The sequence below is a fragment of the Molothrus ater genome, chromosome 1 (genome assembly GCF_012460135.2).
Source record: "Molothrus ater isolate BHLD 08-10-18 breed brown headed cowbird chromosome 1, BPBGC_Mater_1.1, whole genome shotgun sequence".
NCBI lineage: Eukaryota > Metazoa > Chordata > Aves > Passeriformes > Icteridae > Molothrus > Molothrus ater.
The window spans coordinates 86,450,711-86,464,708 of record NC_050478.2 but is presented as its reverse complement, the minus strand read 5'-3'; the positions used below and the strand labels follow the sequence as shown (position 1 = coordinate 86,464,708).

Below are 13,998 nucleotides of genomic sequence, written 5' to 3'. Positions count from 1 at the left end.
CCCTACTCAACTTTCACTATGCTCAGAAGGTCTCCTACTGTCCACCATGTACACTTGGGTTGGACTGCTTACTTTCTTAAGTGCTAAAAAAGCTGCTTCTTTCACAGAAGGGTTCACCTGAAATTCCTTTGTAGATTGACTTCAGAGATGTCTCAGTTATTGTTGCTCCTCCTTTACTGCATACTTGCACTTCACAAAACATTCTCCAATTAAATTACAAAAGAGTAAGTAGCTGCTCTGAAAAAAATTAAGTTCCTTTTTGTAGTTACAGGACTGCCTTCATTTCCTCTGAATGCCACAATACAAGTTTTACAAGAGCAAGTCCTACAAGACTTGATTACTTTAGTGGAACCAATTGTTTTATACAAGAAAACACTGCAGCTCAGTAAGTCCAGATTTTTATATTGGGTAATGGTACTGACACATTTCACAGTGTGAGACCAAGTTCCACAGACAGAATCTGTTTCCTTCTTAATAACAGTAGATACTGGATTGGCCAAAGGATATTTCAGCACAAAAGGAATAAAATAAGTCTGACTTCAAAAATCCCTTATTGTTTTGCTAGTAGATGAACACTCTTTGCCTTTGACCTCAGGTTCTGAATTCTGCAAATGAATATCACACATCTGTTAACACCATTCTTGCAGAGTCTTTAAAGCATCATATGCACAGAATCAAGGAACTGTTTTCCTTCTGCAGTTTCATTCCTGCTTGGGAAGATGGTGAACCCCGTTATATTAAAAGCAACTGCTTGGGGTGCAAGTAATCTGAGTTCTGTTCATGGCTCTGTTTCAGCTTTTCTTACAACTGACTTAAGGAAGTTAACGACTCATTTTCTCTACCTATTAAGTGGGATTCATAACCCTTCCTAAAACCAGTAAAATTGAGATTTTAATTCAGCATGGAGCATAAGGAAGTCAAGTAATAGTACAGAGACCATGGCACAGCTCTACATTAAGCCCGTCCCCTGCTGGCAGATATCCAATAATATGGGCACTTCCAGATGGTGTGTCCTGCCCACAAGCTCATGACTACCTATGATCTTTCCAATGCTCTTGGTAGGTCTGAAAAAACAGTCATTCCCCATGCCCAGATCCTGCTGAAGTATGCAGATTTCAGGCCTCTGTTTAGGTTCTATCCTGGCTCTTTGCCTGCAGCTGCCCCTGGCTGGAAGGCTACCCTGCCCCATCCATATATTGTCTCCTTGTGGACCGTTTGCCAGGCTTCCAGGTGCTGCCCTCCAATGCCTACTATATTCCAGGAGTTTTAGTAGAGATGTCCTGTCTACCTACATGTTGATAGCTTTGCCATATTCTGGCTGTCTGAAGCTGCCCTGTACACCTGCTCTAAATGTATTCTCCAAATGGTTCGTGCTGCTCCATTTCATGCTGCAATTTTTTTTAATGCTTCCAGGAGAAATATGTTAAAATAATCATCACAAGAGATACTTGCTCCCTACCCAGCTCTGAAATCCTAATGGTGGAAAAATCCAGCTTATTTGGTCTAAAAGCAATATAGCACTAAACAAAATGGGTGTTTTGATATTTCTGACTATCAGTATTGGAGGAAAAAATCTGTGGTTTCTAAGTTCAAATTATTCCACTGAGACTCTTAAGGTTCCAAACAAGAAAATTGGGGAATATAATTGGGAAAATATATAAAACTAAATAAAATAAACTTCACCTACTCAGTACGGTGAGGACAAACATATGCAGCATTCAGTATTTGTAACGTTTTTCTTAAATTGCCTTGCTTTATAGCATGCTACCAGCCATAACACTCCATAAAACCAAGCAGTGCAAGTTACAAATGCATTAATCACCAATAGCATGTAGCAGGAAATCAAATAAAATAAAAATGAGTGATGGTGATAATTTGCCCTCAACATGCATTCTAGCTCCCAATGTTAATGCAACATCATGTGGTGCAAATATAAATCTGTATGGCATGTGTTGTTTTGAGGACTGAAGGAGAGGTACATGATGCAAGTGGCAGAATGACATACAAACATACACAAAAAGCATTGCTCTGTAATCCAATAAATTATGTGACAGCCAACCAACCATGCAAACACTAGTTATACTTTCCTTTTTACTAATTGTCTGTGGTCTCTTTTAAGTCCTTTATGACTTGTGCTACAATTTTAAGAGTTTTTTCTTGGTATTAAAAATAATTAACACATTCCCCCTGCCTTCAATTCAAGAACTTTTCACTTGGTCACATTCAGCCTGTGCTCTACTGGAAGGTTATTATAATCTTGGCATTCATCTGCTGCATTTCTTTCAGAGAATCCACATACGCAAAATCTGTTGGCAGGAATACTGTTTGTCTAGTATTCAGTAACTCCTCATATATAAGGAACATGACACAAAAATTAAGACCCTCTGTATTCTCTATTTTCTAATTATTCCATTTGAAAAGCAACAGAAAATGATAGTATGAATCATAGCAACAATTTGCAATGTATCCTATTATTGAACAGATTACATGATATCCAAATCAATGCAAAAAATAGGCAATTTAGGAAGACAGGATGGAACAATGTAGGACCCTTTACTCTGGCACCTTATAGATTGCGTTCTTGCATTCATGCATCAAAAATCACCATCCCAAGAGAAACTGATAAACGCAGCATTGTTTCCCCTACCCTCCTTTATACTTACCTTCTGAGGGCTGAGGAGTTCCACACGGGATGGAAGGGGTCTTCAGCTCTTCCTGGGACTCTATGGATGCTGGGCTGATGCACTTGGGTACAGGTGAGGATGGAGCTGAAGGAGATCTCAGGTTCAAGGACAGCTCACTTCTGCCTCGGCTGACACTCCGACTCTTCAGCTCCTTCTCATACTCCTCTGCTGCCAACTTCTCCAAGTATTTGTATCTGAAAGTTAAATTCCAGAGGGTTTCCGTAAAGAAAAAGAAGCCTGTGGCTGATGCTTGTTTATGGATGAAACACCTGCAGAAAATGAGCTGACTTCCTGACACAAGGAGTACAGCACTGAACTGCCTGCTTGCTCAATCTGCCAAAAAGGGCACACTAAAGCAAAGACTACTGCCCTGAAAAATGTTAAATTGCTCATTACAATACAAAAGCAAAAAACCAGCAGAGTTAAAGAACCTTTAGCTATAGTATTTTGTCTGCACAGCCCTCCTTTTTGGAAGCATTTGTCTGTCCTCCTTTTCACCCTCCTCTTTCACCTCCTCCTCCTCCTCTCAGCCCTCCCTCTCCCAAAACTAAACGGGAGAGAAAAAAAAAACAACCAAAAGAAGAAAAAAAACCTCTCCAAACCCAGAGCCCCTTAATACTGGTGCAAATTGCCAAAATCTGAGACTTGCTGTAAGGAGAGGAAAATGCAGCAGACAAAACCAGATCTTCCTGAAAATAACACCAATAATAAACATCTGAATTGACTATCTAAAGATTCTGAACCTGCTTCTATTTGCTCTGAGAGCAATGCACTGGAATTCACTTTGTTCTCTCCAGAGCCTACAATGGAAAGTTTTTTTTTTTATTCTGAAAAATTTCTCTGCCGGACTCAGACATCCAATAGCTTGTACCTGACGTCACATGTAGTTTATTCATCAAAGTCACTTTAAAAGAACAAAGATACATCTGTTTTGCATTTTAGGCAGGCAGAACTCACTAACTGTTTATTAAGACCAGCTACCAATCATATTCTTCATAGTATGCTTTATACATTTCGACCAAAATAACTTTTAAATATGTGCCTGTTCCAGATGTCTGCTAATTTTATCCACCATTATTTGCTAAGGAATAAATTCATGAATACAGCTGGATTGGGCTTTAGACTGTTTGCCTTATCCACAAGTTAGTTGTTAAACAGGTTAATCAGGACTACTTCTTATGTCTCTGAAACGCTCTGGTCATTCCCTATAACACACTGTTGTAAACACTTCATAACATTGAACACCTCTCCTCCCCCCTTCTGCATCACTGACAGACCAAATTAGTATAAAAGGGTGCACTAAAAGCAGGCAGGGTAAAGAAGTCAGCCACATGTGGCAACAAACATGCTAAGTACATATGGTAGCCACACACACATGCACATTTGCAAACATTCATATAGAGGACAGAAATGTGTCTTTGAAGAGCAGTCCTTGTGTTTTCAGAGGCAATTTGCCTTACTGCAAACAGCAATAATGAAGAACAAACTCATTTTCCTTTATTCCTCCAGAGGTATTCACAGGCTTTGAACAAATTCTGCAAGAAAAAGAACCCCCACAGACTCTGGATGAAAATATAACAAGCTACATACTTGCATGGTTATAAAATAGGAACTGTTTACAGTTCTAACAAGAAGCCAATTCTCGAGACTGAATCTTGCCTTTTCAATAGAGGGGAAAGCATTTCTCTGGCATCAGCATGATGTTTTGTTACAGCTCATGAAGCCACTCTTTCTTTGAATGTTGGTCACTTATATACAGTGCCTTCCACCTCCTCACAAGCAGAGCAGATGGGACTCCAGACTCATAAAGAGTCACTCAAATTGATCACTTGGCACTAACAGGTACAGCCCAGCTGGCTGCTGCCAAGGGGGTTTTGCAGTTTGCCAATAAACTACAACAAAGATCTGGATGGATCCTTATATGACGTGGGGAGCTACAATATTTTATTGTCCTCAGCTCTTTTTCAGGTGCTTTAACATTTTCTGTAGTGGCGTGCTGCACCGCCAACCAGCAAAGCAGAGACTGTCATCAAGAGGTGACTTTTCAAAATGTATCTGACTATTATACTGAAACAAAAATGGGAACCAGAACAGCAACTCCAATGGCAGCACCTCAGCAGAACTCGTTATCAAATGGGAAGCTTAATAAATAGGTATCACTGAGAAATAAAAAAACATTCAAGAATCAGTTATTAATGCTTCACACGTGATAAATGACATTATTTACGTTATTTTTTGTTTCTGACAAATATCTTCATACTGAACAAATGCCATCAGCAGATCTGCAAGGTCATGTAGACCAAAATCTGAAAGGGTTGAAAGGATGAGCTACCATACCTCCACTACAGGATTGACAAATTGCCCCCATATATGCTGCCATATTCTTTTAAATCCTGGGAACCGGCAGACATCATCTCAGCTATGCTGACTCTTCTCTATAGACAACGAGCCAAAAGTCTGTGGCTATCCATTTGGTATCCCTCATGAACATAAGAATGGATTTATCATTTTCATGTAGATGAAATTATCATTTTGAGTTCTCTAGGCATCTGAGTAATGCCCCGAGGGCAACTTAAAATGTTAAGGTACCAACAAAGTCATGGCGGTAGAGAGCATTTGAACTGTACCTCAAACCAGAGAGGGCTTGGGAGCTCCCCTTTCTTGGTTTTATTCTTTAATTACCATTGGAAAACATCCAACCAAGCAAAGGGAAAAGGCCTCAAATCATTGAACAGCAAGAACTGATATGGAGGAAACATACAAATCAGTTTTTAACTAGGATTTTAGGCACCTTGACGATAGGACTTTCTTACAGTCTATGCAGTCTACTAAAACAAGTTATCATGCAATTTCCTATAGGAAATAAAACTTAATTTGTGCAAAAGTGTCTATAAAAAAGTAGTTACAGAATGCCAATGTAATGGACGACTGATGCAAGAATTCATTTGCAGAAGTTTTTTCCAATATTTATCTGCTGTCAAAGCAAACATGTCTTTCCTCTTTATGAGTAGGAACTGATAGTTTGATATCTCAGTTCAAAAGAGCCCTAAGGATAACAAAACATTACTAATGAAGGGTGAAATAGTCTCAGATTGTGCAGCAGTGATGGTGAACACTTCCCCAAGAATATTCCCGTTGTCATTTTCCCTTACAACTTGAAAGTTCTAAAAAACTCCCTTCTAATTTGTTTCAAAACTTGCAGATGAGCATGCTCACTGAAGAAAGGTTTTACTCAGCTCAGTGATGATGCTTATATGCTCAGATGCATTTCATTTCAGAAAATGCTTTAAACTATTTGTAATTGTTTTAGGACTGGAAGCACAATGGAAAGCCTATCCACCTTTTCTTACTCTAAGAGATGCGAAAATAATTTTTTAATATTAGCTACTTCATCCTCAACAGATAAAACTTCAGTCTGCAGAAACAGTCTCCTGTATGATGATTTTTGTGGAAAAAAGGTCAAAACACAAAGGCAACCAGAAAAAAAACCCAAGTAAAAACATAGCAACACAATGATTTCTGAGATGGCTGCTCTCTTCTTTTGATAATGTAACTCCAATTCTTGACAATCCAAATGTATCTCCAGAGAGTAATCTCTAGAGGATCATAAAAGCAGAACTGAAGCAGTCTGGATGATTTTTCATCTATTTGTACAGTAACTTGCATATCTTCCAGGTAAAAACAAGCACTCCCTCCAGGATGCAATTACTAGCAGGGGTAGACATGAAGCTACTGAAAGACAAAAGTCCTTAGTTAAGCATTCCTTGAAAAATATGCTTTTATAAGCACATACCTCCCAGCCTAGCCCAGAATTTCTAAACTTGTTCATTGAATTAAAAAAAAAAGGAAAAATAAAACCCAAACCCTCCATCCCTTCAAATATGCTATTTAAATAAAACTAAAACAATGCCCCAATGATAAACACTGCTAAGCTTTGTAATTTACTTGCTGATGTTTAAAGAGATCAGCAAAGAAAACTTGGCTCTGAAAGATAAAAATATGCTGAGAGTGGGTCAGAACCATTTCCATCAGCTTGTTACTGCAGTTTTGCAATGTTTGTGACCCCAATTTCCTTTATCCTCACTTGCCTTTTCTGACCCTCCAGAAAGCTTGGGACCCACTGGGTGAAAAAGACAGGCTTATTCAATTTATAACTCTACTAAATTTGGGCACATTTCTGAGGCAAATGGGATAAGCTTATTTCCCACACAAATAGATAAAGGATCATCAATCATTCTTAAGCATTCTCATTGCTCTTCATTTATTGCTGTGCTTACAGCTGGACTTCATTCTGCTCTGTAACAACTTCTTTCTTATAGAAGTCTTTTGGAATAAAAGTGTTTTGTGCAAGCAGAGTTAAAAATGTAAACATACGACAGCTCCGCAGCAAAGAATATAGGAAGTACAAACAACCAGAGGGAAGGATAGGGAAGGATGGATGCATGACATACAAACCTCTCTTCTCTTGCTTGTCTTAGTTCTTCTCTTTTGTCTAAATAATCCCGGCTAGAAAGAGAATTAGAGTAAATTGCAGCAGAAACCAGAAGAAAAAGGCAAGTAATAGAAATATAAGTACAATAGGAGAAACCAAGAGTGGTACACACAAACCGATTGGAGACAATGAAGGCTGTTGTCAAAAAAACCTGCTTGTTTTTGCAAAAATTGCTGAAAAGTGCACACTTATCCATACATATACCACCAAATATGTAGTTTCAAAGGTCATTCAAAGTAATTCTAAAAAACATGCAGTAAGTGAAAAACCTGAATCATGCTTTGAAATCTGGTATCTGAAATGAGATTCAATGAACTGCACTTATCCATAGGGAATAGGCACATGAGTGCCTATTAAACCATCCCTCATTCACTCCATCTTAGAATGTCCCAAGACAGTGACTGCAGCTCCTGGCTGTGACCTGAGGCAGTGGGTAAACCTATTGGCCTTCTTTCTAAGGAACCTTTCCTTGGTGAGTTTTAGTTGCCACAGCTGGAAACAGAACAGGGGACTGGCTTTACTAAGAAGGAGAATTCTGCATTCCAACAGGGTGTGTGCGGCATCATTGGACAGATAACCACCTTTCACTTCCTCATTTTTCACCCGGAGTTTTAGATACAAAACTCCATTTATGTCAGCTGCCACTCCCACAGCTCCTCAATTAACCCATATATTTAATTTTTGCCAAGTCAAGTTTGCTGGATGCTTGAGTACTGTGATTTCAGAAAGGCCTGCCACATCCACAAACATGGATGCAAATTTAACTCAGAGCACAGCAGAACCCAGCAAATGTCCACCCTGTCTCACTATCACAGCAAGATGGTTCCTTACAATGTATTTTTAATACTTGGTTGAATCTGGTAGACAAAACTGATGTGATCTTCACCTTATCTGCTAGATTCTTTCACAGTGTAAGCTGTACCAGAAATATTTTCAGAACTACTCCTTTTATTCCCCTTTATATAGTGTCATTAATTGAATTACTTATCTATTATACCAATAGCTATCAAACATCTGGGTGCAAGTGCTCTTCAAAAGTCCTTTAACAGGGAACACACATTACTGTTTCAGGCTATCTCCACAGGCTTTGAATTCTGAACCGATTATACCTTCACAATATTTTAAAAGTATTCCAGGAAATCTTCAGCAGGCAAATTTTAACAATTCTCTTTCCCTTCTGACAACTTCCACTCTTCCCTACAGCTGAAAAATAACCACTTTATTTTATGACATATTGTTCTACATATGCAACGGGTACAATAGTCCTTCTACTGAGAAAAATGTTCATTCTGCAAAGCATTCCTTTAGTTAGCAATAGCTTATGAAGCTTTGTAGCTCCTCTCCCAATCCTCCAGCTCTCCCATCCTCAAGCTCTTTCACAACTAGTGATGCTTTCCTTTAAATTATCCTCAATTTGTCAATAATGGTGCCAGAACCTAGTGCAATGTTCTTGAGGCAGAGTTGGAAAGAATTAGATAACAAATGAGTCATGATGGTAAATCCAGTACGGCTCACGAGTTTAAAGACTGAATTGCAAGTGCTATTTTTAATCAAAAATACATCTTCAGAGACTGGGTTTCTAGCCAGACTGATGATATGAGAATGAAATCCCAGGAACTCTTATGAAACTGTCCATGACTGCTTGCTGTGATTTTGTCTTCCTCCTGCCAGACTATTTAATCAACTGTGGGATGCTGTCTGTTTGAGAAGTCTGGCGGCTTTGGAGACCCTCTGCTAAAACAAAAGTTATAACTTTTGGGTGATCACAAAACTCAAATCCAAAAGATGAAAACACTGAGCATTGAAAAATAATCTTAAGTATGTAGCATAATTATGAGATTTAATTAATCAGTTTCTGACTCTGAAATGAAAGGATGAAAATGTATATTTTGATTTTTTTTTTTTCTGATTTTAAGAAATCTCTTTCAGTGACAGAACAACCAGTGTAGCCAACCTCTACTGAAATGTGCAGATCTGTTATTCAAACAGGTCAATCTGCCAAATGCCCTGTTGGCTTTTTTGGTCTGGGAGTTTCCTTTATGAAAGATCATGTTGGCTGTCCATGGCAGCCTGCTGCAGCCTGATGATACCACTTAGAGGGAGAGTTTTTGGAAGAGGCTGGAAGACTGTAACCTTATTGTTTCTGTTTCAGGAGGACTTGGGCAGCTCCTGGCTGCCAAAGATCCTATTATGGTGCTCTTCCACCTTCCCTCTGCCTCTCATTTCCTTCTAAACTAGCTATCTTCTGGAGCCAGGAGAATATCAATCAACCACTCCTTAGTTACTCCTCTTTCCAAATTCACAGAATCACAGCCTGTTTCCACTTTTTACTAAAGGGATGATTACAGTGAAAACAATCCTGCATACTAGTAAACAAGCTAACATGAAACCCTGTGCCATCTTTTCTGTAACTACCAATTCTAAGGCTACAAAACATTTACATTACCATTCTTTCAGTTATTACATTATGTCTTCTAAATACTAAAAATAGGTTTGCTTTTCACTCCTGTCAATGAGGAAACAAATTGATTTCTTAGTGTACACTCTTCAGACTGAAGGCACACAACTTCAGGTACAGATTCCATATCTATCTTTGGCCCATTGCAGTCTTTGTTAATGTCTCTGCTGGGATTTCTAGGCATGGACTGAAAAGGTTGAGGGGGGCTGGTCTTTTACTATCCCCAGGCAGCACACCCTGGCATCCCACATCACACAACATTTTCTCAGATGTGAAAATGCGAAGTCCCACATTCAGCCATGACATTTGTCTGGCCAAGGTTTGAACAGCTATTTTGGTCATTACCTTCTGTCAGTTGTTGATTCCAGGAGGAAGAGACACGTGTTCAGAAACACAGGAAAAAGTAGTTAAAAACCACTACCATACAGCAGGACATTTTTACTTTGTTTAACTTAAAAGCAAAATGATGTTTCAGTGCTGTCCCTTCCTCCCTTCTTGATACATTTGTCCCACTGTTTCACCTTCAAATCCTATACCTCACTGAGATTGTAATTTGGTGAGAATATTATCTAATAAAATTATAAAATTGAGCCTCTGTACATACTCAGGCAGTATAATTGGCTGCCTTTAAAAAAATAGCTTTTTTATGAAATGCCAAAATTTGTGATGCGTTTAATCTATCAGTTTTTAAGATACTTAGATCAAGAAAAGTATCTAAAGAGACAATTATTCATCAATTCAATTATTTTGCAGTTGAATGTCCCAATGATTGATCAATCTATCACACATTAAAGCAACAGACTGAGAGCAAATTTGGGTCCTACTTGAATTTGTTTCTTTCTTCACGTTCTATCCTTTGCAACCTTTCTTCTCTCTCCTGACGCCGTCGTTCTCTTTCTGCTGCCAAGGACTCCTGGTGCTGCCGAAAAGATGATGTAAGGAGACCACCCAAAGCTGGCCTGCAGAAAAGGAAGATCAGATTTCTCAGTGTCACTTTTATTGATCACACTGGCAAAAAATGAGTAGCAATCATGAAGCAAGTAACATAATCCTAACCAGCAGAATGACATGGCAATATTATGTAGAGATCTTTCAAAGCATTGGCTAAGTGTCTTCTTGCTGAATTGATTATAGATTCTGCAATGAGCTGAAGAAAAACAATGAGGGTAGGCTTCCTAAATAGCCAAATTTCTAAAGCACAAATGAAGTATGTGTAAAAATTCTTCAGTCTGTTTCAACTGCAATATTCTCTATTTTTTTTAAACTTTATAATCCTGTTAATAGAAAAGCTGAATCCTGTAAAGGATTTTTGAAATTTTAAAGGAAAAAACTGTTATGCAATGTTGTTAAAAACAGATGTGTCACAAACACCTGAGAACCTCTATACAGAAAAACAAAAGTACGAGAAGATGTCAGAAGTGCCCTAGAGAATGCAAATTCTCTTGTAAGTATCAGGCATATTTTTCCTTTATACATAAATAAATTTGATTATCATGATTTCCCTGCTGCATGTGCTGTAAGTGCAAAATGAATTTCATATTAGAATATATCAGTAAAACACAAAGGGACAGTCTTCTAAACCATTTTTAATAACTAACAGAAATGAGGGCCTCTACAGTAAGAACTTTTCAAAGATATAAAGCTACTTTTACATTCACTTACAGTTTGGTGCTGACATAGATTTTTTTATTGGCTTTACTCTAAGTAGTACTTTGTCTGGGAGAGTGGGTCCTCTTACACAACCTTCCCCCAGCATGGTGGTATTGGTACCACCAACTTCTGACATAGCAACTGAGTGACCTCAGAGTAAGTATGTCTTTCTTTCTGTCTCTTAGACAGGAAAAAATCTGAATTGTACAGGGTAGCTTTATACAGATGCACACTGATTGAATTAGACTGATAAAATCAAAAAGACATAACTCATGTAGAGAGGTTTCTGTGCATTGTTGTAACATGAGTTTTGCAATGAAAGGATTAATGAGAGAAATAGATACTGCCTTTTGTGTAAAGAGAAACTAAACCCTGCCTGCCTAAAGGAAGGTTCCTTAACCAGTAATGCAAACCTGAATAAATTTTCCTTATTTTTAAGAACTCAGACCCTCTCCCTTATTTATTTACTTGCCTGTGGCTGCACAGTGTAGGCATTTAGCATAATGGAACCAATTCACTAGTGAACATAGGTGCAAAAGAAGATAAAAATATTAATGCAAACCTATCTTCCCCAAGAGTCGATGTCTGTATAAGCAGGAACACCACAAAACATAGCCATTTCAGCCCCACTGGCAGCAGGGCAGCATGAATATAATGTCAATAATTTCAATAAATTGAATTTCAATATGTCATATCCCACCCGCATAAACATTACATAAGATGGTATAAAACTTGATATTCTGTAAGAGTCCCTGCTGGCACTCCTCCAAAGCTACAGTATCAATGCTGGATCACACTCAAAACCATAAAAATCTCTAATATGCTTCAGCACTAAGAAAAGGGGGGAAAAAAATCCTCAAACCCTGACAGTCAAGTACGTGTGGTGAATTTTCCCTTGAGCATATTTTAAATTTATTTTAACTTTTGACCTCTTAGTGCATGTTTCAAGAGAAAGCTCTTAGCAAAAACAGTAGCACCACTGTACTAAAATTCAAAAGCTAGAGCTACATCCCTGTAGTAGCACAAAAAGCCATGGCTATATGGTTGGATATAACATCAGAAATTACTTTTGGAAGGGGAAAAATAAATTCTGCCTCCATGTGAAGATATATGGAAATTAACTAGGAGAGATGGCAAAAGAGGGTCCCTATCAAGTCTTTGCTTTTATCTGTTTTGTGTATTCAGCTTGATATCCCATCCTGCCCAGCTGCCATGAAGTCTGCAAACTCCATTTAGAGTCAAAGGAAGGTATGGCTTAAAAGAAGACTGAAGGAAAAATAAGGGGAAGGATGGGGTGATGATGAGAGACCAAAAGAATGATTGCAGGTCTGCACATCATCTAGCAGGTTGGAAGCCTTCAGCTCTGACTGAGCTCTTTGAGGCCCTACAATAAATGCACATTCTTATACAGGGCATTACAGGGAAACCACATGGAGATGCACAGCTTAGTCCTGCAGATGGGATTCTAAGCTAACCCTGGTAGTAAAATATCTCCACACCTTGTTTGGAGGTTTGATCTAGCATAGTTTGGCTAGCATTGCTCACTGGGATTACATTTGTAGATGTATGAAGACCAGTATCACAATCCAAATAGAAGATCCACAGCTGTATGTCCAGAAAAAAAGCCAGCGTCTAAAGAACTGAAAATGTTAGCTGGCCATCTCTTCAAAACTAATCAAATCAACAACAATTTGTCAAAACTTGGAATTCCCGTATTTCTCACTGGTTATGAGTGTGTACTTCAGCTGAATTACAAGCTGTGAACACACATACGATTCCTTTGTCCCAAACACAGCCCTATCTTAAACGGATAAGCAAGAAAAAGGCTAAAAAAACTTCTGGCATTGAATCAAAGGTGATAAGAGTTTGTTGCATGAAATGGTCACATCTAACAGTCCAAGCTGCCAGAAGGTTCTGTACATAGAGGCCATAATTAAACAGACAGGAGCACGGTCAGCTGACCCCTTGTGTGACACTGACTTCTTGAAGCACAAATAGTCAAGGTTTTGGGTCTTCAGTCACATTTAGAAAAGGGCTGGCAAAGAAACAGCACTGCCATAGCTGAGTTAGTGCTCTCTTAGTGGTTACACCCACTCAACCACACCCATCTGCCTTCGGTGGGGACCACACCTCACACCAAATGCTGAGACCAGCTGCCTTATGAAGCCTCTTGAACTCACAGCCTCACTGCAGATATCAAACACTGTGGCTCAACTGGTCTTTGGGTGTACCAATACTCTTTTTAATGTGAACTGCAACTGTAAATGCACAGTTTTAGTATTTAGTAAACTCTATCAGTAATTTTCTACATGAGCATAAACTAAACCTGGGGTAAAAGCAGGTTACTTTCAGGGTGTACAAACCTGTAAAGCAGCCAGAGGAAAAACAAGCATTAAGGGGTATTCCTCTCACATTCTAAACAATTTGAAAAGGGATTTGTCTATGTACAGTTTGTTGACAAAATCTGATTTTTATTTCTGTATTTCCCTGGCAATAACACTAAAAGTAAATGTTCCCTTTCAGCAAGCACATATTTGAATTGCAAATGGCAGCATGATTGGCCAAACCAGCTGGTGGGAAGGCTTGGGCTTAGCCATTGGGTAATTTTGTTGCTTTGATGGTGTTTGAAGGGTGACAGTGCCTTCAGGCCTCATGAATTTTTAGGTCTTATTGCTGCAGGCTGCATTTTAAAAATGGATAAGCAAGAAAAACGC

General features: G+C 38.7%; 1 protein-coding gene across 2 annotated transcripts in view; it reads right to left on the bottom strand.

Annotated features, from left to right (window-relative positions):
- Positions 1-13,998, bottom strand: part of FHOD3 (formin homology 2 domain containing 3) — a 377,016-nt gene that overhangs the window by 72,374 nt on the left and 290,644 nt on the right. For both annotated transcript variants that reach the window (XM_054515024.1, XM_036404996.2), the window contains 3 exons: positions 10,459-10,593; positions 7,140-7,190; positions 2,664-2,878 (listed from right to left, as the gene is read on the bottom strand). In XM_054515024.1, coding sequence (XP_054370999.1) covers positions 2,664-2,878; positions 7,140-7,190; positions 10,459-10,593 — 401 coding nt within the window. The remainder of the gene's footprint in view (positions 1-2,663; positions 2,879-7,139; positions 7,191-10,458; positions 10,594-13,998) is intronic.